Source organism: Balearica regulorum, chromosome 1 (assembly GCF_011004875.1).
Source record: "Balearica regulorum gibbericeps isolate bBalReg1 chromosome 1, bBalReg1.pri, whole genome shotgun sequence".
Lineage (NCBI taxonomy): Eukaryota > Metazoa > Chordata > Aves > Gruiformes > Gruidae > Balearica > Balearica regulorum.
The window spans coordinates 80,785,741-80,809,986 of record NC_046184.1 but is presented as its reverse complement, the minus strand read 5'-3'; the positions used below and the strand labels follow the sequence as shown (position 1 = coordinate 80,809,986).

The window sequence follows — 24,246 nt, the reverse complement described above, 5'->3', positions numbered from 1 at the left end:
CATCAGGAGCATATCTGGCATACTATTTAATTTGCAGAATTTTTTTTTGAAGATTTTTTCTGGTTCACGTTTGGTCCACAACTCACCATCTTCTGTTGCCATTTTGGTGAGAACAAGAGGGTTTTTTCTGACTTTCCAGAAAATTGCTGGGGTATTTATTCTTTACCAGAAGGTAAATGTGAGGCAATAAATTTAAGATTCTGAAAAAGTTTTTGTGTATAGAAGGAAAAGGAGGTAGTTAGGGCTTTTTTTAAAAGTGAATTTAGTGAGGTGAAGCTTGATCAGCCTTGACAGCCCTGCAGATGGATATCGTCTATGTTTCATTAGAAGTATACACAACAACAGTGTAAGTTTAATAATCTTCCTTCCTCTTTTTTTTTTTTTTGAGGGATCATCTATAGAGCTGTGATGTTTGTCCAGTTTTCATACTCTTTTGGTCTTCGGCCTGTCTGAGGCTGCCAACAAATGTGTTAATTGCTGTGGTTTTGGTAATGTGGACACTTGTCCAGGACAAAATGAACTGAGATCAGTGAGTTCAACTTCATTGAAGATATAGGTTCCTCCTTCTTTGTCTTTCCTATTAACTTATTTTTCCTTTCCATAGACTGTGCAACCTTATTGACTTCAGCAGGGTTTCCTGGAAGTAACCAAGATGGGTTCTTGTTGGTAGTTGAAATAAAATCATAGGTTCTGGAACTCGCCTTGAGAATAAAATACCCTCAGGCCAGACACAGTTTTAATTTCAGCTTTGAAAAGTACCCTCAGAGGATTATCAAGGAATAACCTAGGCCTAAGAAGTTTTTGCTTCCTCAGTGCTTATCTGCTTGTCTCCTTTCTACACAATTTTTTACCTGACTGACCCAGTGATTCTAATATGTAGTTTCTGTAGAAATGGTTCTTCCACTGCCATCAGTGCTGTCTGTTAGGACCAACATTGAATAAAGTGCCACTCAGCAGCAGAAGCATACTTTTGATGCAGCTGGATGGCACATTTGTTTTCATTTGAATTGCTATGGATATCTTCCCTTGTCAAAGGGTAAGTTACCAATATTGTCAACAAAATCACATAAGCTATGCTTTCTCTAAGACTGTGAGTACATGTATTTCTGAGGTGGAGCTCAGCCATTTTAGTCTGCAGATAAGGATGTGGAACTGTTTACTTCAGAAATGTTCTTTCAGTTCAAGATTTAGTACTAGCTTTCTGCCTAATTACAGAAAAAAGTGTTTGTGACTTCACAGTCTACTACAAAGCTTCAGTGCTATTCCTCCAGTAGGTCTATTAGGTCCATATAGGCAATGTTCTGCTTATTTTGGTGGAAATAAGAGACTTGAAACCAAATGCTACTGAGTGATGATACCAGGAACCTGCCAGAAATGTGGACAATTTAATAAGTGAGAGAGCATTTTGCAAGATTGCTGAACTGCAAGAATTGTTCTCCCTTGAAGATTGTTCTTGAATTGTGCTTTGACTATTACATTTGAATAAATGTTCGCATTTAGATTCCAGACAGAGTATAAACTTAGAAGTACTACTTGTAGAAGATCTACATAATACATTAATTAAAAAAATCAATTTGTGGAGTTAATTTGCTGTGTATTTTCTTGTGCTTCTGCCTTGAAGCTGTGCTGTAAACTTTCTTAGCTTTCTACTAATCCTTGGTTTTAGGCCGAAAGTGTCATGAAAACAGAGGAAGACTGTGCATGTTTTCTTGGTTCTCATTCCAGGCAAAACAAGGAGGTAGAAGTGAATACAGAAATGTTAACCTAACTTTGTTAAAAATGAAAATTGACGTGAAGTTTTGCATGTTAGTGTAGAGGTTTTTTTCTTATTTGTTTTTCAGCTTTGAAATATTTTGGTCTCTTTTCAACCATTCAGAATGTCACTGTTAAAGACATGTTGGTATTGTTATTCAGTGAAAATTGTGATTTAAGTGTGTTCACTCTTTGGGTGCTTTAGAATTCCCCAGGTGCAGATTGCAAGCATGTTTAAGTTAAAATACAAATATTTTCCGAAGCTGTAGTTTATATAGTAGGTGTTTGGTGACTCTGAGTTACTGGATACAGTTTGGGTTGGAACAAAGCCTAGAAGCTGTATTTTGGTTGTGCTAGCATATTGCAATGGCAGAGGAAAACAAGGAAGGAAAGAATGAAGATCTCAACAAATCTGTCCATGTTGTGATCCTTTACTAATCTGCTTCCTTTAGAAGTATCTCAAAGTATACGGATCTTTGGTTAAGCATGAGTGCTTTACAATATAGTTCTATAGAGGGAAGCAAGTTTAAAATATAGAAAGTTTATTTTATATGCTGTATGTATACTGCTCTCCTTAGTTGCCAAGGTGAGCAGCTCCGGTGCTGGTCGGATCCATGGTGGAGCACCCTAGCACAGTGCACAGGGGGGTTCCTGAACTGGGGGAACCTCAGAGGAGCAGAGAGACCCCCTGGGAGCCACCAGTTCACATGACAGCAGTTGATGAGACCTGGGCAGGGCTGAGCTTCTCCCTATATAAGAAACCCCTGGGGAGTGCTAGCAACCAGGGCTCAGCACAGCAGTTTGCGCAGAAGGGTGCTGTAGCTCTGCCGGCTATTGGGAGCAATAGTATCCACCCAGCAGAAGGCTGTGTCCTCTCTAAGCTCTGCACCTGCTAGAACTGACGCAGCTTCTCAGAGCTCTGGTGGGAAGATGCAGCCACCCAGGTGCCTGGCTGCAGGGTGTGTCCTGGTCTTATGGCAGTACTGGATGGCAGCAGTAAGCACACCTGTGGGAGGTGTGCCCAGGTAGAGGAACTCCTCAGCTTAGTGGCAGGGCTCAGGGAGGAGGTGCGTAGGTTAAGGAGTATCAGGGAGTCAGAGAGAGAAGCAGGCGCATCTCCTCTGTGACTACCCCACCTTCCCAGGTGCCCCTGCATAATAGGTACGAGGCTCTGCAAGTGGACCTGAACAATGATGAGGACAATGGTTCATCTAGGTTGGAGGTATCACCAAGGTTAAGTCAGCATGCACCCTGCATCAAAACCACTTCATTTAGAAAAAGACAGGTCTTTGTCATAGGGAACTCTATCCTGAGGGGAACATAAGGCTCAATATGCCAACCTGACCCACTTCTTAGGGAAGTCTGCAGCCCCTCTGGGGCCCAAGTTAAAGATGTGTGGTGGGTTGACCCTGGCTGGGGGCCAGGTGGCCACTAGAGCTGCTCTATCACTCCCCTCCTTCGCTAGACAGGGGAGAAAAGGTATAACAAAACGCTTATGGGTCGAGAGAAGGACAGGCAGAGATCACTCACTAATTATTGTCATGAGCAAAACAGACTGAACTGAGAGAGGAAATTCATCTAATTTATTACCAAGCAAAACAGAGGAGAGGAATGAGAAATAAAATCCAATCTTAAAACACCTCTCCCCACCCCTCCCATCTTCCCAGGCTTAACTTCACTCCTGGCTTCAACCTCTGCCCCCAGCCATGCCCCCGCCCCCCCCCGCAGCAGCACAGGGGGATGGGGAATGGGGGTTATGGTCAGTTCATCACACCTTGTTTCCGCTGCTTCATCCTCAGGGAGAGGACTCCTCTCATGGTTCCCCTGCTCCAACATGGAGTCCCTCTCACGGGAGACAGTCCTTCATGAACTTCTCCAACGTCCGTCTCTCCCATGGGCTGCAGTCCTTCACGAACTGCTCCAGCGTGGGCCTCTCCCATGGGGTGCAGACCTTCAGGAGCAGACTGCTCCAGCGTGGGTCCCCCACAGGGTCACAAGTCCTGCCAGCAAACCTGCTCTGGCGCAGGCTCCCCTGTCTATGGGGCCACAGGTCCTGCCCAGGAGCTTGCTCCAGCGTGGGCTTCCCACGGGGTCACAGCCTCCTTCAGGTGCCTCCACCTGCTCCGGCGTGGGGTCCTCCACAGGCTGCAGGTGGAATCTCTACACCCCCTCATCCTCCCTCCATGGGCTGCAGGGGGACAGCCTGCTTCACCATGGTCTTCACCACGAGCTGCAGGGGAATCTTGCTCCAGCGCCTGGAGCACCTCCTCCCCCTGCTTCTGCACTGACCTGGGTGTCTGCAGAGTTTCTTACGTCTTCTCTCTCCTCTCTCTGGCTGCAAAAGCTCTCTCTAACTGGTTTTTCCCTTCTTAAATATGTGATCACAGAGGCGCTGATTGGCTTGGCCTTGGCCAGCAGCGGGTCTGTCTTGGAGCCGGCTGGTAGTGGCTTTATCAGACACAGGGGAAGCTTCTAGCAGCTTCTCACAGAAGCCAGCCCTGTAGCCCCCCCCCACCAAAACCTTGCTGCACAAACCCAACAGAAGATGTGAAGAAAAAACTTCCTACCCTGGTATGGCCCTCAGATTACTATCCATTAGTGATTTTTCATGTAGGCAGTGATGAAGTTGCAGTAAGAAGTCCAAGGGCCATCCAGAGACTTCAGGGCCTTGGGATGACCAGTTAAAAAATAAGGAGCACGAATAGTGTTCTCCTCTATCCTTTCCTTTGCAGGGAAGAAACAGGAAGAGCCAGCATATCAATACCTGGCTTTGAGCCTGGTGTCACCAGCAGAATTTTGTTCTTTTTGATCATGGGTCTGCCTACGTGATACCAGGCCTGCTGGCAACAGATGGGGTACACCTCTCTCAAAGGGGAAAAAGGATCTTTGCACAGGAGTTAGCAGGGCTCATCGAAAGAGTTTTAAACCAGATTTGAAAGGGGAAAGGGATAGAACCAGATTTGCTAGAGATAAGCTTGGGGATGGTACACCAATGTTTGAGGGACAGTGTGCTAGCAAGGTCCTTCAGTCTGCTCCACGATGTGCTGCATACACTGGAGCACATCTGAAATGTCTCTATACTAATGAGCGCAGCATGGGAAATAAACAACAGTAGCTAGAATCTTTGGCCCAGTCCCAGAGCCATGATGTCATTGGCATAAATGAAACCTAGTGGGACGAGTCATGTGACTGGGGTGCCACAATGAATGGTTATAGGCTTTTCAGGAGGGATAGGCAGGGTAGGCGAGGCGGGGGGTGGTGGTGCTGTTTGTAAGGGAGGGGTTTGATTGTATGGCACTTATAGTTGGCAATGGCACAATTGAGAGCCTCGGGGTAAGAATGAAGGGGAAAGCAAATAAAGCAGATGTTGTTGAGGGTATATCTACTATCAAGACTTACGAGGTGCAGCTGAGGTCCTTTGGTTTGTTCAGCTTGGAGAAGAGAAGGCGGGTGACCTCATTGCAGTCTACAACTTCCTCAAGAGGGGCAGCGCAGGGGGAAGTGCTTATCTCCTCTCTCTGGTGAGCAGTGATAGGACATGAGAAAATGGAATGAAGCTGCATCAGGGGAAGTTCAGATTGGACATTAGGAAAAGACTCTTCACTGAGAGGGTGGTTGGTCACTGGAACAGGGTCCCCAGGGAGCACCAAGTGTGACAGAGTTCAAGGAGTGTCTGGACGACTCCCTTAGTCATATAGTTTAGTTTTAGGTAGTCCTGCAAGGAGCAGGGAGGTGGACTTTATGATCCTTATGGATCCCTTCCAACTTGAGATATCCTATGAATCTATGATTCTACTTTGAATATACAAAGTTTTATATTTATAGATTCTGGGTTTATATTTATAAATTCTGTTTGTTAATCTAGAAATTTTTCATATACTTGTTGGTTTTAGGAATGATATGCTTGTAGCCTCCCTCTATTAATATCTTTAAGAATTTTAATTTTCTGAAAGAAATAAAAGAAGAATAATATTACATTTTCCCTATCATATATTGATGGAATGGAGCTTAAGCCATCCTTTTAGTCATGCAAATCACATTCAGGAACAAATTACATCTCCCTTTTATGTAGTGGCTGGCATATACATATAAAAAGTGAACAGATTAGGCACAATCCTTTTTTTTTTTTTTCGCTCATATCAACAAGGTTATTTGTATTAGTCATAGGAATAAATTAGATGTGCAAACTGTAGTCTGTCTTTCAATGAAAAAGCCCTGATATTTTGTCCTTTTAATTCTGATAGGAAATAGTTCTGGTTGTGTTTTTCGGTGCTGAATATGTGGTCCGATTGTGGTCTGCAGGCTGCAGGAGTAAGTATGTTGGCTTCCAGGGAAGAATACGGTTTGCCAGAAAGCCAATATCAGTTATCGGTAAGATTTAAACTCTCTCTTTTTTTTTTTTTCCTTAACTTCACTGTTATCATCCGTTTTAGCGTAAAGATGTCAACTACTGCAGAGACCATATTGCAGTTTTGAGCTATGTCTATCACTCAAGCATTTTTCTGCTTTGTGAAGCTATGCAATTAATTCTTCTTTTGGATTGCTAGAACTGAATATTTTAAATATGGCTGTGATACACAGGCAGACATCAGTTAAAGAAAGGCGAAATTGTAAAGTGAAGAAATCGTTACTAAATCTGCTTGTGTAATTGGAGAAAATTGGTGAGATTTTGAACACAAAACCCTTCCTTAGGTCTGCTGTAGAAAGCAAACACAAAGGTGAGTATAAATTGGGAAAAACGTGGAAATGTGCAAAGTAGAACTCAGGAAAAATTCCTCTGGGTAGTACTCAAGCAATTTTAGATGGTTTGAGGGACTATTGAGGGTAGCACCTCTGGAGTAGGAGAGAGTTTAGAGGGAGAGGTGACTAAAAGAACCTGTGTAACAGTGAGGGATTAATAGCAGTTGATGTTCAGACAAAATTGTAGTAGACCGTAAAATCAGTGTTTCTGTTTTAAGCCTGTGATTTTATATAGGCTCCAGTAGAGCTGCAAATTTTATGTTACTCAAATATCAACTCATTGAGTTTTAAACAGAGCAAAGTGGGAGAGGTGAAAAGGGAGGAGAATGAGCTGATGTTTCCTTAACCATATGTGACTTTATAAAACTTGGTGCAAAAACTCAGGAAACAACATATGATATTATACATCGGGGTGTGAGTAGTGAATAATGTGACAAGATACTGTATTCAATTTTGGGTTATTGAGAAAGTGTTTCATTACATACAAAAATTCTTCAGCTGCTTCTAGAGCTGATCTAGTTTCATGATCTAACCATGAAGCCTATAGGTAACTTCCCCCCCCCCCAATCATGTTCTTGACTTCTCTTTCAATTAAGAAATACTTCTTAGGTAAGTATACTAGAATACACAGGTGCAGGAGAAAATGTGGCAGCCTCATTAAACTGTGATTTTAACTTGATAGTGGTTCTGTATACTGGTATTGTGCATCTACCACAGTAAACATTAATGTTTGTATAGCCCTTCAAGAAGATACAGTGGTTTTTGTTAAGAAAAGCTAAGAATGACTGCAGCTGGTTGTGCATTCAAAGGTATCAGTACTGTTTTTACATTTAAAATTCCCCTAAGAATACAATACATTTAAAGTCAAGACTTGTTTTTACATGTCAAATGCAGATGGAACTGTGTCTGCACTAATCCAAATAGCTAAACTTGGGAAATACATTTGCTGTGAATGATAGAATTGTACTGACTTACATTATCATTTTCAAATCAACAAGAATAAAATACAAAAACTAGAAAAAGAAATTAAAGGATTAGAAACAAATGCAAAAAATTAGGTATTCATTTTACTTTTGCATTAATACAAAAGTCTTTATTTTAAAATTAGAAAATACCATTGAAATGTCTTTGATGCCACAGAGGTTTCTTTTGTGGGTTTTTGTCCACACTAAAATTTGAATTAATTCTTAGAAAGTTCAACTTAGTTAGGAATTTTGAACTTTAATTTTTCTTTCCTTTTTCACCCCTCTCTAATTGTAAATAAAAATTATTTTGCTGCTTATTACCAGAAACAGATTTAATAGCCAGGCCTAGTTATTAATTTATTTTATAAACTTAATATTATTGCATTCCATTCTGCATAAAATAGTATGTTAACATGCAACTTCTATAACTGGAGAAGGAAAACGTTAAAATAGGACACACTGTTTCTTGTATGGTCTTTTAAACTTTTATCTAAAATGGAAAATGATGCAAGTTCTCCACTTCGTAAATCAAATGTTTTATTATTTCTTAAGTTGATTTTCTAAAGTTAGTCTTATTTTTCTCCTCTTTGCAGACAGGTTATAGGTGATTACATGTAAGTAAGAAAAGATAATTCTGTAATCAAAGAACCTGTCAGGAGACATACATTGAATTGATTCCTTGCATACTAAGAATCCCTAGAAATATCACTTCATCTCTCTGTGCTTCTTCATTCCCTAGTTCACAGAATGAGCATGTTTAAAGAGTCTGCGGTACTCGTGTACTATGGCAGCAGCAGTAATAGTGATACCTTTCCTAAATATTGATTTAACACTTCCATTACTTACTGTTTCAGTAGGGTTAGGTTAGGCGCTAAATGCTTCCAAAAATCCCAGCCTAATTAGGGTTTTATGAAAGGCAAGTACCAAGCACAGGCAAAATCAAGAGAATGTCCTTTTAAAACCTTTCATCCTTTTGTTGTTGTTGCGGAAAATGTCACAGAGAACGAATTTATGAATTAACTTTTGTTTCTCCTGGTTTTGACAGCATGCAGTTTGAAAGATATAAGGGGGGCACAAGTAACTGGTGTAAAAACCTGAGTCCACAAATGTGTGTCCATGTCATATTGTCCTTAAGTAATGGACAATGGCAGTTTATTTATGAGCACCTTTAATTGGTTATGTTGACAGCTCTGAAAAAGCATTTAGCACCTGGTATGTAAAGCTCCAGCTACCTTGTATAAACTTAATTTATGAAGTGGCAATAGAACACAAAAGTTCAGCAAAAAAGGATATGATATAAATTGAATTCAAATATGTGATATAAGCTGTTTAAGTTCTTATGGACATCATATTATCTCCACACTACTAAGAACACACCTGCAAACTGAGGGCTATTTACATTCTGTAAAATACTATGGCAACTAAAAATTAAACTACAAATTCTGTTTTAAAATTTAAAAGGATTAATTGCTTTCAATCAAAAAACTGAGAATTGCGTACTAGAAAGTAAACTTATGAGAATTTTAGAAACAAGTCAGCAATTTTCTCCAAAAAAGTAGTACTCATATAAGCTGCATTATAGGTGCTGGCTATGTGCTGTGCTGAAGTTTATGCATAACTAAGTAATATTTCACTGGCAAGCTGATTTTTTTTTTAGATTAAAATGGCAGCTGCTTGGAATTTCTCAAGGATTCAGAACATCAGAGTAAGCCACAGGGACAGTGGACTAGTAGTGGACAAGGTTTTCAAAGCTGTGTACTACACATGCAGGGAATGTGATTTATGTAAGTCTGTCATCTACACATGTAGTGCACATATTGTATAGAAGACGCTATTTCATTTTTTTCTCTCTACACCTCGTGTATGTACAGACATGTTTGCAAACATGTAAGTAGGTAGACTGTTTGAGAAGGATATCCACATATCGCTGTTTATAAATTACTAGAATGCAATTTTTAACATTACCAAGGCTTCCTGATGCTTTCTTTTTTATAAACTAACATAAATACTAATATAATGCTAATCTAAATACTAATGCTTCTTAGAGTTGAAAAAGTTATTTAAACAAATGTAGGCTCTTTATCCTGATATTTTCCATGCCAAGTGTCTGCTTCAGTTTGAGTCTTGTGGAGACATTTCATGCAAAATGTTTAAGCTGTTCCTGAAAAAGGCAATGCTGGCAATTTCTTATGGAGAAGCACTAGCACTTCCACACTTTGAAGCAGATAATTGAAATTTAATGAGAAAATAGCTTTTTTGATTGTCACTGAAAATAAACTCTCAAGCTGACTGACTAACAAGGCTCTGAAAAATTGGTAGCTTGTGTATACTTAAAACACCCTGCTGGAGAATGCTCTTATATTCTTCGAAGATTAAATCTACAGTGAGCCTGCACAATGCAAAATTCGGGTTTCTCTGAGCAGCAGTGCTGGGGCTGGAAGTGGAAAATCCGTTGATTTTGTTTTTATAGCTCTTCCTGAAACTGCCCAGGGCACATGGAAAGGGAAAATACCAGGCTTGAATGCCGAGGTGAAGTGGCAGGCTAGGAGGAATGGACTGGGACATGCAGGCTCAGTGAAATGACAGGAGGACAGATGCTGATGCAAGGGTCTGGGAGAAGGACGTATAGACTTGCAAGCAAGCAGGAGATTGAAGGAAAAAAGTAGGGGCTGAAAATATGTGGGATTGAAAGGTGGCAGTGTAAGGGCAGAAGGATATACTGAAGATTTAGAGTGTAAAATAGGACTATTTGAGCCAGTAAACTGGGATTAGTATGAGAAGTCTAAAGATTGGAAACTGGCATGAAAACTAGGAACGGAGAAGAAGCAGAGATAGAACAACAGGTTTGGGGAGAAAGAAGTAAAATATCTCTACTGTGTAGAACGCACTTTCAGAAAAGTGGGAAGTTTGAATGAAAAATCTCTGTTACTGTCACCACATGATTGAAACTCATTTCCGAAGTGTTGATCTCTTCCCCCTTCAGTGATGGTTATTGGATGGATATGTATATGTCTGATAATTTAGTAAGGACATCAGGTGGATCATTTGCTTAAGGGCAAAGATCTGTATTATGATGTGATGGGAAGAAAACCCTCCCTAAATTCTGAGTGCTTACAAATGTATGTTCACAAACATATATGATAAAGGAACAGCATAAAAAATTTGGAAGGTCAAGTACTCAAAATTTTAGATTGTCCCAAAATGGAAACTCTTTCTGTAGCCTTAACTTATCCCTCCCTACATTTACTTTCATTTTCATAAATGTACAATTATTGTAGTACAGTGTTTAAACTGACTGAGTGCTGTCCCTTGGGGAAGAATCCTGCTTTTCCAGCAAAAATCAGGCTGATACTGGCAATTAATCCAAGTCAGAGAGTGAAGGATGCTGTTGGTTATAGAACTGCTGCAATATTTGCTACAGCAACTACATGGTTGTGTATGAGGCAGAATGCTTAAAAGAGAGGAAGAAGTTACCCTTGTTGAAGGCAACTGTTGTTGCCTCTGAAGTTGGATTCTGTCCTGCATCTTGCCTAGGCATCACACAGAAACTCTGTGGCAGTCATTTAAATCAGTTTTCACAAGTGTGCCTCACTTTCTGGATGTCCAAATGAAGACTTTGAAGTCAGGTTATAGAGGTTCTGAGCTCGCACAGCTGCAAGTGAAGTCAGCAGGCACAGTTTTTTTTGAAGTGCTATATAATGTTAAGTGCTCTGACGAATAAAGTACTGCCTGTTTAAAGCTGGCAAGGAGAATTTACCAAAACTTTTCCTCATTCTGTCTATGTTTGCTACCCGTTTATAAAACTATCCTTTATTTTCTGGTTAGAATTTGAAAGTGAATCCTCTAAAGAGGATTACCACTGAAATGCCCATGAGGAAATTAGAAAAATGTATTCTCAGAATAATGTTCAAGTTCAATAATATAAAAGCAATAGACCTATTCACTGAACAAGGATAAGAGACAGTAAGGGGTGGTGGCATTGTGAACACAATCCATCATTTGCATTGTATAATGCTGGAACTGTGTAAAATGTGGAGTTGTGGGGAAAAAAAAATGGAACTCTGGAAACAATTATATTTTCATATAATTAAAGACTGTATCACAAAGTGAACCAACAACTCTGATTCTTTTTAAGCAACCATTGCTCTGGCAGTTCCCTAAACTTTGAAAGTTTGGTGTTACAGCTTTGATACAATTTTTAATCTAAGTGTATGTGTGTGTACATGTGTATGATACTTGACTTTATGCATTTCATTGTTGATCGAAGCAAGCCTTTACTTTCCCTCTTAAGTCAAGAGCTTTGAGCCAAAATGTGAATTCATTTCTATGGTGTATATATGCCTTTGCCTTTGTTGTTTTTGTGGCAAGCTGCCTGATCTGTCAGGATCTTTAAAATTTCCATTATGAAATTCAGCATGGAAGAAACTGTAGTCATTGGTTTTTTGATGGAAACTGTTACATTAACTTACTGCCCACCAAATTTCAGCTAACTTAATTTCTTTTTTTAAAGTGCTTTCCTCAGTCTCTATTTGTTGTGTTTTCAGTGCTGAGAGCTGACATTTAATACATTCTTTTTTTTTTCTTTCTTTTTTTTTTTTAACAGATCTAATTGTGGTAGTAGCCTCAATTATTGTTCTAAGCATAGGATCCAATGGGCAGGTGTTTGCCACCTCTGCAATAAGGTATGTTCTTCTAGTAACTGTAGCTCTTCACAAACACTGAGCTATATTAGATGCATATCTAATTTCCCAATTTCCAAATGAGGTGTATATGTAATTTTCCTAATATAGGGAAAGTTATTCTATTGAAACACTGGACAGTGGAAGACTGTGTGTTATTGTGCTTGGTCACTGGCTGGGAAATGAGTACAGAAACAAGGCATGTGAAGACTGGTTGGAGTGCTGAAGCCAAGAGGAAAAAACTAAAGAAACATTATGTCCTATATAAAACTTCAAACAGATCTTTCTGAGACAAAAGGGTATTACAGAACATCGGTTTATTTAAGAAGTAATCCAGGCAGCACTTAACTTGGTACTTTTTGAGTACAAGTAATTACTTTGTTTAAAGAGTAATTATGCTTTGGTGGATTTGTTTGGCATAAGCAACTCATACCATACATGAACCAGAAACATTTGATGTCTACATTGTTTGTTCAGCTTGCATCAATACTGCAAGCTTGTTTTGGGAAGTGGGTAAATAGAAGAAAGGAATGATAAGCAGAGTAGGTGTACTTCCCATTCCTTCTAATTTAACTTGCAAGATGTGCCGCATGTTCTGTTACAAGCCTCTGATTTCCAATGCAGTCTAATCACTGGGAAGTGAGAATGTACAGTACTGTCTAAACTGTTTAGCTGTGTAGGCAAGCACGGGAGGGAACTACATGTACAAAGTATTTTTAAGGTAACTATTACCGTAGAATGTTAATCCTTACATGACGGCAAAGACTCACACAGGCAGCATGAATGTGATTCATCAGCTCATATAAAGGAAGAGGAGGGTGAATGTGAAAATTCCAAAGATTTTGTTTAATTTAACTAGAAGTGGAGGAAGAACTTTAATGAAAAGCCCCGTTGTTTGTTTATATGTGAACCCAGGTGGCTTTGGGCTCAGTGCAGCCTTTCCTGGTGTTATACAGTCACTGTCCTACAGCTCTGGCTTTCTGCCAGAGAAACTTAAGCCACATCTCTGCAGTGTTGTTTTTGCCCCATTGAACAACTATCTGGGTCAAGCAAGTCTTGGTCCCATCAGGTTTCCTCAGAACTGTGATGTGAGTGGCTGTTTTTTGAATTAAGAAGTAATTAATCTTGTATCCTTGCCTTTTTGCTTTTGTTGCTTTTAAGGTATACTGTTATGGTCCTCTTTGGACCTCTCTTAAATCCCAGCAATCTCAGAAAGCATGGGTGCACGCATGTTAGGTTGTTTTCTTGTAGAATGAAGTTGCGAGCTCCAGGACCATCAGGTATGACAGGTTGACATTTTCATCCCTGCAGCAACCAGTGAGACTGAAACCTAGAAGCACTGCAGAGTTCACAGCAGAGTCCTACAGACTTCTGTCCTTAACTGTTTTAAGTTCACCAAATTGATAAAAATGGTTTTCTTTCCAACCAATTTCTTTTTTCAGCAGAAATGGGTTGTGCATGTTCACATGTTCATGTATCTTGAGTTTCTTGTTCACTATCTTGTTTTTTAAATCTGTATTTGTAAAACTGCCAGCCTCTAACATTCATGTCAGCACTTGGCAGTAACATAGCCATAATCATCTCAGATACAACAGAGACAGGAAAATCAAGAACTGCCATTGGGCCAAGGCATCAGGAGTTGTGTCTGATAATTGTACAGGGGAGCTACATGTAACTCTCCCCTCCTGACATAAGCAAGCAATGAGCTATTACATTATGTAAGTCTATTGGTGCTCATCTATTTGGTAGTCTTGTAATTCTTCTTGGACTCGTGTTTTAATTAACAGGTTTTAAGTGGATATTTTAAAGTTTCCAGCTAATTACAATTATTATTCCAAAGGCATATCAAAGAAATAACAAAATGTGGTGTTCATATACCCAGTCACTGATACGTGATTTGATAATCAGGATTATGGTGTGCTTTCCAAAAAAATGGCAAGCATTTGATCATTTGACTATCAGCTGTTAAAGCTCAGAAAACCTGCTTTCTGAATAAAGGAAAAGTTGGGTCTTTCAGAAGACAGTATGCCTTCCTAGTGATTGAGGACAGCACCATGCTGAGTTTCCTGCCTGTTGGTGGAACCCAGAAAAATGCAGCCACAGTGGAACTGAAATAAGAAGATTGAATTAATTAAAAAACAAAAACAATAACAAAATTTTAAGGATAGCTAAAAAGAGCTAAAAATACTTCTAGTGAATAATACTTTTTAGTGAAAAATTTTCAGATAGATGAATTCAACATTCATCCTTTCCTGCTTTTCACTCTTTTGTTTCAGTGATAAGTTAGTAAGATGAGTGTAGGCAAACAAAGTTCATTGTTGAAGGGGTGACTGGAATGAAATATTTCCATTGAATGAAATTCTGCTGAAGAACCATATGGATAATTATTTTTCTTTAGTTGAAAATATTTGGAGTTTATAATTCAGTTATTGTCCTAAAATCACATAAGATTATATCTATTTCCAATCAGATGATTTCTATAACTTACAGAAATAGGACTTCAGTAATACCATGTTTGATTCACATTCTGCTTTTGGAAAATAGAGAAAAAAGTTTGCTCATAGTTATGTTAACAAAGCTTGAAGCACTGGTTTTGCTTGGAAAGGAAGCATTTGAGAATCATAATCAGGTAAAATATGCAAGTTTCCTCTGCGTTTGAAAGCATACATTTTAAACTCTTTTGTTTGTTTTTCTTTTAAATAACTGTTGTCCTAGTCAATATTTCTGAATATATTTGAATATGATGAAATGTGATCTAAACATACTGTCTACTGAGATGCCTCAAGTCTAAGATGCAACTCTAGCCAGGGGCAATACTATCACAGTTCTCTAACATGGCAGTGTGCTAGTGAGTAGAGTCAACTCTGTATAGCTAGAGCACTATTGTTCTCAATCATTAGTTTTATTTAATGTCCTATTTTTCGTACAGGGGGATCCGGTTTCTCCAGATACTTCGCATGCTTCATGTAGATCGACAGGGTGGCACCTGGCGACTATTAGGATCAGTTGTTTTCATACATCGTCAGGTACTAGATCTTTAAAGATCCCCAGCATTTTGTTTACTTTAGTATATTCTTTTCATGGACTTCAAATCATAGTCTGGTATAAAAGAACAGTTACTGTTCCAAGTGAAAAAAATTCTTTAAAAGTCCTCATGTGCTTCTTTCTACTTCTAAAATGGGAACACTATTCTTTACTTCAGGTCAGTGGCTAATAGGGTATCAGCATCAGTATTTCTTTGGAAATTAACTGTTGTACTCTTTGGTGTTATCCTTCAATATAATTTATTAAATGCAGTGATGTGGGCTGCCTTTCATATTGCAAATACTGTCCACTGTCTTCACAGAAGATTTGTTCCTAGCTTGGTTGTTATGTGAAAAAACAAATACTAGTGGAAAATCCGTGATAGAACAAGTCAATTATTTCAAATATTTTATTTTCTCTGCTTGTATAAGGAGATTTCTAATCCATTCTATAAATAAAAACACTAACTATGTTATGATAATATGCAATCAAAGTTACTTTTTCAAGGGTATAGTTACAGAGGTAAACTTGGCTGTAAATAGTTATATGTCCGTTAAAGCTTTGAAGCAGTTATTCTGTATAAAAGTTCATTAAGCAGGAAAAGCTTATGTGTTTTAGTGCAGACTTTTAAAAATTAGGCACTGAAGACTTCTTTCTGGGGCCTCATGGAATCTCCAAATGAAAAGCCAACTTAGCTTTATGAATATCAAAATAAACTTTTATCATTAACCTTTAAAATCTTGTATATCATACCATACTGTGAAGGGCCAATACTGTGCTATGAATCTTACTTGTAAGATTGTAGGCATGGTTCTTTAACCTGCTCTTTGAGTGTAGATTTGTTCTCCAGATATTGATAAATAGTTATATATTTCCACACAGACATTGTTTCATTTGTTATTTAGAAAACTGTTGTTCTGGGGCAGAGAATGGGAGGTACTTAATCCAAAAGATGAATTTAATATTAAAAGTTACTTTTCTTCCCTTTATTTTTTTCCCCCAGTACCGTAGGAAATTTTACGTCACGCTGGCTGTGCAGCATTGATGCACTCCAAAGTGCTCTAGTATAAAGCTTATTTCATCCTGTACAACAGGATGACTTTTAATGGTCCAAGTCTCTGTGGTCTTCATTTATTACAGTCGCATTGCCTGGATATCTAGCTAGGGCAGAGCTGGTATCCAAATACACTTTATCAACATTTGCTAACCTTACTGACAGAGGTGTTTGAGAAAATTTTTCCTATGGGTGTTCAGAGTTTTAGTCAAGAATCTAGAAATACTATCTCCAAAATATAACACTTAAGTCTTAAATGTCACAAATATAAATATGTTCAATGATTTAAAAGGAAAAAAACTACCTTGGAGAAGTGAATTTATGAATAAATGCACCCAAAGTTCTGCTAATCCAAAGAAGTGATTATGACGATATATAAAACTCTACAGATCTGTGGTACTTGTCAAAGCAGATCACCCACTAACACGTTAATATAAAAAAATAAAATCAAACACATAGTTCCATATTGACATTGGACAAGTGTAGCTGAAATCCTAGCTTGGTACCAAACGGAAGGGAAAATGGAACCTTTATTCCTGTCCAGTCTCTTAAAAATTTTTTTTGTTTTTAAAAAGACTCAAAACAAAAACACCTCAGCTGCTTTTTCTTTACAGGCAGAGTACAAGGTCCTCATTTATTTGTTGAGCTTGATAATCTTTCAGAAAAAATGGGACCCTAAACCCTTAAACAATGTCAGAAAATAAATTCCTATCTCTGTGACCTGTGAAAATAACAAGCACTTGGACCTCTGCAAGCCCAGAAGAGCTTACTAAAGTTGTCACCAATGATTTCCATGTGTTTTGGAATTTTACATATAGCTGCATTAGCTCACTCAGGCCCGATTTGGCTAGGATGCTCTTCTATTTTCAGCAGGTTGAGCTTATACAAGCTTTTCTTGCCAAAAGCAACAAAACATGAGTCAATATCACATGTGGTGATGGAAAGACATGGAAAAATAATGAGGCTTACTGAAAAACTGAGTTAGCTAATCCAGCTCCAGCTTGTAAGCCTCTCAGTTAGTTTTACTTATTCCTTACCTTGCTTTCTGAGGTCTTCTGCTGCTTTGGGGAGGGAGTTGCTGACGAGTTGTAGATTTGGGGTTTTCTTTTATTTTTCCTAAGTGTTGAATTTTATATTGTGTAGTCCTTATTGTAACTGAGAATATAAATCTGTCTAAGTTAAAACAATGTGTTGACTCAAGTCTCTCAATATTGAAATTTACCTTTGTGTACATTTGGTTTTTGTTGCTGTTTCCTTTGCATATATGTATCTGAAAGCCCTTGCTGAAAACAGTCATTTGTATTAGGCAGCACTCTATTCTTAAGCTTCTATCCACTAAAAAGTCATATCAATGTGAAGTTTTAAGACCTGATTTCTGCAAAACACTCTTTGCTTTGAGATCACGTAGGCACATTGGTAGACATCACTCTATCCATATTTCTTGAAGCACATATTATTTTAAAATCTTCTGTGCTCCCTCCTCCATACCATATGTATTAGATTGCTGCCATTGTTCTTAATAATTAAATATAGGCATGTAGTATTTTGTCTCTCAATAAATATGTAACATGGAGTGACATTTAGAATAAGTCTAAAGCAATTACATTTGCATCTGGGCTTTACTTAACAAGAGTCCAGTCTTTAGATGAATAGGACTGGACCTGAGAGGTGCCAAGGTGAAATAACCTGAGCAGTTCTGTTGATATTTCAGCCTCTTTGAAAAGATCTCATAAGACTGTGCATAGCACTTCTGAAAAGCATGTTTTTCTCCCCCTTCTCAAAAAGCCAGTGCTTAACACAGAAGTATTCCAATTATCATCCACTCTCTAATTCTGTCCTCTGAGACAAAATTAAAATAAAGCAGTGATGGCCATTCCTCAATAACATGTAAAATCAATTAATATCTGAGATGTAAGCAACGTGCCAAGTGTGTAACTAAAAGATCTCTATTGATGTGGTAGGAAGTCAGAAACCTACTAGGGATAAAAGCAGCGTATTTTCTTTGTCAGCAGGGAATAAGAATTAGTCTCTACTTCTGTTGTAGTTTTCTATGGATCACTGACCTTAAGTCTCAGGTGTTAAATGTTTTCATCTTGCATTGAAAAAATATTGTGTAGGCAAATCAAAAAGGTGTGAAAAAATAGAGAAATGCAAATGATCAACTATAAATGTAAACACAAGGAACTTTTCAGAGCCACGAAATCATATCTACAAGAAGTACACAGCATACCACTAGCATTAGAGAAAGAGATGAGAAAAGAATGGTGACCAGCATAGAAATCTGAATTACTGAAACCCCAAGTTTTATTTATTTTTTCAGCTGCCTTGTTTAGCTAACAGGCCTGCAAAAAGTTAGGGCTTAGATTAAAAGACATGCCCACGGGTAAAACTGAATACTATCAGAATTCGTTATTTAGGTCATTATTAAATTATTAGAGAGAAAACACCTACTTTGCTTTGTGCCAAGATTGTTTAAAAGCTTGCTGAACCTAGGTTTTAATTAGTGCTATAGCAGAAGGAAAAGTATGTATAATTCCTGTTGCTTAATGCAGTTACTACCTACCAGAGCTATGTTTTCCAGAAAGCTCTTGCAAGGAAATGAAAAGAAAGATTAAAAAAAAAAAAAAAACCAACCAAAAAACCCCCACAAAAAACCAAACCAAAACAAAAAAAACCTGAAGGAAGTTTGATGATAAAACCTGAACCCTCCCTCACAAACAGTTTAAGTGTGGGTAGAATGTTACACAAAATCTGCGAAAACCTGACATACTTTATAGAGGCAATCCTTCTTAGGCAGGTTTTAATTTCAGATTTCTCTTATGGGAATGTTTTAATTCCTGGACTGGTTTGAATCCAAGGAAAGAAAAATAACTCTGTCAAGAATTTAAGGAAGATGACAATGAATATGTAGTACTACAATGTTTCATAATAAAGATGGTTAAACATGTGCAAAGAAAATAAAGGAATATAATATGTGTTATCTATTGAAGCATTGTAAACTTTAAGTGATTAAAATAAGCTATCTTCCCTCATAACTAGGTATTGGATTTTCCTGAGGGGCAGGTGGATATCTCATTTGATTATGATGTAGCACTGTTTTTATAAGCTTTACACATTTTTGCATCTGTGACACCACAAAATTTGGCTTGTTTAGATGCACAAGCACATTTTTCCTGCAGACTGTAATAATCCTGCATCTAAATCACATTGGTTCTGATACAACTTCACTATCTAAAAAATCGATAGAGAAACTGGTACATTCACAAGCTCTGTATCATGCCTTAATAAAAGTCACTTCTAATAAAATGGCCTATACTCAGTCTTTGTTTATCAGGACTGAAGTAGAGGTTACACCTACCTAACATATTTTATTTTAAGATTTTATTTTATCTTAACATGAAGCTGTTAGAGCATCAATATTCAGTCTTAAGCAATCTAAGTATCAGATACACAAGTTCATTGCTTAGATATGGTCATAATCACAAGACATGGTTGTTATTTCTTAACTGTTATTTTAGCATACTGTTCATAAAGTGCATTTCTAAAGCTGTTTTAATATTTTTAAAATGTATTAACATTTTGTATTTTGAGTGGACAGTTAAATGGAATGATTCCCTTTCACAAGACATAAAACAGGAGAGGTGTCTCACCCTACATTTAGCTGTCCAAATGATTTTGTATAAATGATGGCTTCTCCTTGAATTCTGTTGTCTGATATGAATAGAAAACAAGTCACTGAACTACCTGTTTTAGTGGAGGCAAATTTCACACCCGAAATATAACTTATTAATTTTTCTACTGTGATGCAAAAAACCTCCAGATATTTACAATGTTTTACAATGATAGAATACATGTGATGCAACCCTTATGTACTTGTTTGCTTTCTCTTTTAATAGGAACTCATAACGACGTTGTACATTGGATTCTTGGGATTAATCTTTTCATCCTATTTTGTTTATCTTGCTGAGAAGGATGCAGTTGATGAGGATGGAAAGACAGGTTTCTCCAGCTATGCCGATGCCCTTTGGTGGGGTGTGGTAAGTCTTTACCAACAATATGCCCACACAAACTTAGAGTACAAGATTTTCTGTTGCAGTTGTGATATTTTTAAAAAATCTGGCATTTCTTTTTTTTGTAGAATATATTTCCGTATGGAAGCTTGACAACATTTTTAAAAAGATACAAGAAAAAAAAAATAAATACAATTAAATTATTTTTATATTAAACTTTATTATGAAAGCATGATAGCATGTCCTTAGCAAAGGACTTTTTGTTTACAGACACAAAAAGTCCACATTGAACTCCACATTTAAAAAAGAGTATAAATACCCTCCAAAATCTATACGACTTCTTTTAAACTCTGCTTAATTATCTGCAAAAGGTGCATAACTTTAAAAGCATTTTATATTTGTGGAGTTTGGGTTAATGACTTTTTTTTTGTGTGTGTAAAGTTCACTCTCTCAGTAGTATTGCAGACCTTGGTGCAGGATACAGGTTCCTGGTTTTTTTCTTAATAATCCCATGATTCACTGTAAAGGTAAATAGCTCCATCAAAAGCAGCTGGCAAAGCTTCCCAGATTCATCAACTACTTTGGATATCAATCATCAGTCAGGGTCTGTGCAAATCTTTAGTGAAATAAAGAAAAAAATATCATTAAGGGGGAACTGGGATTATGAGAGCATTGTGATAATTATTGTGTGCATGCCCAGAATCAGTTGAAAATGAAATAGATAGCTATGAACGGAATAAGAGACCAAATTGTTTCTACACTCCCTTCATATGGCTCTTATAATGTTTCTCACTGTGACTCATGCTTTCCCTCCTTATTAGCTGTTGCATGAACCATCTCTTCTCTTGTGGTCCCTTTTCCCCTAGAAAACCTCATATATTTTTTATGAGTTGGCTGTCTCATTATAACAAATGCAGGGAGATTCATCACATCAGTGTTAGTGACAAAGGAAAATGAGAGGACTAGAACAGATGTGGAGCCACCAACTTCCAGAGAGAGAAGGATATATTTTGAGAGTGATTTGAAACACAATAAACTGGATTTGTTCTTAGATGATAGACTTGAAAAATGCCAATATAGTTATTAGGCTATAAACCAATTGTTTATTTGTATCCAAATAAACTGGTGAGTAAGTCTGGGAAGACAGACAAAAAGTTCCTAATAGATAGATGTTTCTAATCCTTAACTTGGATGTTCAATAAGCCTCAACTTCAATGAATTATAGAGAAATATAGATTATATTACATGTACCCTGAGTTACCACTTTTTAAGTGGTTCAGTTTAAAAATCTTTTAAACATAAAATTCCTGTCATTAGGTTGTCAGGTATTCATTTCATTTGCAGAGTATCACCTACGGCTGTGCAAAACAGTACAGACCAAGAAGAATCTAGTAAAAAAGAAAAATCTACTAAATAGCCAGATGATTATCTAATATGCCAGTAAGAAGCAAAACCATGAACTAGTCCATATGACAATCACTTGTTGAAGTCCTCAACAGACATACAATAAAATTTTCAGAACATAAAACCTCATGGTTATAGACATGAGATAACCTCTACTAGCTAGAGGTTATGAATAAATATCCCAGAAACACAGGCTGTGCTATATTTTAAAAGCAAAAGTAAAACAATTAGGGTGTGATTGACATTTTGAAAGACACTCCTTGTCTCCTTTAAGAAAATGAACCAGTACACAGGCTCACTTATTCTGCTATTATTTGGGCAGTGCAGCTCAAATACCAGTGTTCAAATGACTGAACGCAGTGGAACGTAGCTACTGTTTCTGTTTTTACTAATGGTCTAGCTGAATAGTCTGTGAAGTACATCTAATTAAAAGTGGGGCTGCTTGTGGGAACTTCAGCAGAATTAGGGGCTCCCATAAAAGTTTGAGCTAGTTCAGCTAAATCTATGAGAAATATGTCATAATTTTCTCTAGCATAGTGAAGTTCTGAAGAGGTTTTTAGCACCATGTGAATGACAATGACACCAGTGAAAGAAATGGAAAGCATATAGTTTATTAATAAGGATGTCTTAGTGTAATTTGTAATCATTAAAAGATGGTGATTCATGTTTGCTCTGCACAATATCTTTGGTGCTTCATAAAAGTAATTCCTAGGCTTGTAACTGCAAAAGGCCAGAAATGTCCAAATTCAGATCTGAATGGAAAGGAAGACAAACTCCTTATCAAACTGAGGGGAGCAAGGTACAGTGGAAAACAAGAAAAAATTTTCAGCCATCAGTTTGAGAACTAGCTATGATTTTTAGCATCCAGTTCTGTCCATGTATATTCTTGCATGTAATAAATCTTCCATGTAATGCCAGTGTGCTTTTTCTACCTTTCCCTCTTTTTTATTTTTTTAGCTCTAGTTATCCAGAGCTTGCTTTGAGTTGCATTGAATGTTTAGATATGGATTACAAGATATTTTTAAATGCTAGAAGCTACAGTCTTGATTTGAGTAAAGAGTAAAAAAATTAAGGACAGGATGTGTTTATGCATACATATTTTGTTAAAATTTTGGTCTTAAGGAATTTAAAAGGAGTTCAGTTATGAAGACCAACAAATAAGTTTTAAATGTGCATTACTTTACCTTGTTGAGTTAGATGACTTGGAATCTGTATTTCAAAGTGTATGTATATGCCTCGCAAAGTGTTCAATGGGTTTTGTTGTTGTTTTCCAAAACTTGATTGTTTATAACTTGTTTAACTTGATTGTTAATAGCAAGATAAAATCAGCTTTGTCTTTTGCTAGCTGTGTAAGGCACATGAAGAACACTGTTTAAATTGTTGTTTAAGCTTTCCAGACGTCTAGGCCTCCTCAGCATTAGTGAGTCACGGTGCAGGTGCAGTTCACAGCTGGGAACAGTGACAAAGGACAAAGTGAATCAGTTTCTTTTTCTTTTCAAATCTTCTGTAACATAGAAACACAGATGTGGAGTTACTAGGGAATGAAATTTGATTTCACTTTTGCCTTTTAAAACTGAACCATAGGAAAAAAAAAAAATCTTGGTAGCAAGTATTTGAAAGTCTTATGTGTCTGACAAAAACCACAGGGTGTATTATGGGTAATATTTTGCTTTGAGTAGAAAATGCAAGCTTGCTGAACTTGATACAAATGAACTGAATGGTTTAAATATGAAGAAAAGGGAAAATAAAGATTGAATGAGAGTTGGAATTAAATGCTAACTACATTTACCTGCTCCAGTCAAACGCAAGGTTGTTTCACCTAATTTGGCAGGCGCACAGATTAAACTGCAAAGATATATCAAAGGCTTGTGGTATTTTATATGAAGCCACTTCCAGAATTTGTAGCATGTTAGAATACATGCAAAAACATTTCCAACAGCACTGTCAGTCTGCCAGAATTGCAACCCATGGCACAGCAATTTTTCTGTCCTTTCTGGGTATTTTTTCTTGAGGAAAGAAGGACAATATGTAGGAGGCTTCTCTTCTGTTGGCCCTTTCATGCTCATCTCTTGCTGTTGATAATGCTTTTTGGTTCTGCTGCAAACTGGACTATTCTGTACTACTGAACTTGAGTTAAACAGTCGCTCCAGTAAATTGGTGTTAACTGGCAGAGGTGCTTGGGATCGATTGCTCAGAATTTCCAGTAGTAAATTTCCATGGCAGAGGTAGCGCAGTTTGAACCCCTTTATATTTAAGATGGTTTTTTGAGGAGTACAGTTCTGATTCTTCAAACTTCAGGACACCCACCTATCTTAAAGCATGTGAGAAGCTCTGTTGACTTCTATTAATTAGAGTTCTTCCTCTTTTGAAGTGTCCATATATGTTTTCAGAGCCTGCATTAGAGCATGTGCATACCAGCTGGAATGTGCCATAGTAAATCTGTAGTAAGAAGGTGGTGTCATTTTCCACAGCATAGTTATTAAACATTCTCTGAGCAGATAACTGATAACTTTTGGATATACAAATAGAAAAAGATTCTGGTTGTAATTAAGAAAGCCAGAGAATTACATTATTTATAATCCTTTCCACATACTTCAATGCACTAATTAGATTACCAA

The 24,246-nt window shown here is 37.5% G+C and overlaps 1 protein-coding gene across 7 annotated transcripts in view; it reads left to right on the top strand.

The window, feature by feature from the left end:
• The window catches only part of LOC104640762 (potassium voltage-gated channel subfamily KQT member 1), a 537,282-nt gene that overhangs the window by 42,164 nt on the left and 470,872 nt on the right, over positions 1 to 24,246 (top strand). For all 7 annotated transcript variants that reach the window (XM_075761081.1, XM_075761101.1, XM_075761090.1 and 4 more), the window contains 4 exons: positions 5,997 to 6,123; positions 12,061 to 12,139; positions 15,066 to 15,162; positions 20,111 to 20,251. In XM_075761081.1, coding sequence (XP_075617196.1) covers positions 5,997 to 6,123; positions 12,061 to 12,139; positions 15,066 to 15,162; positions 20,111 to 20,251 — 444 coding nt within the window. The remainder of the gene's footprint in view (positions 1 to 5,996; positions 6,124 to 12,060; positions 12,140 to 15,065; positions 15,163 to 20,110; positions 20,252 to 24,246) is intronic.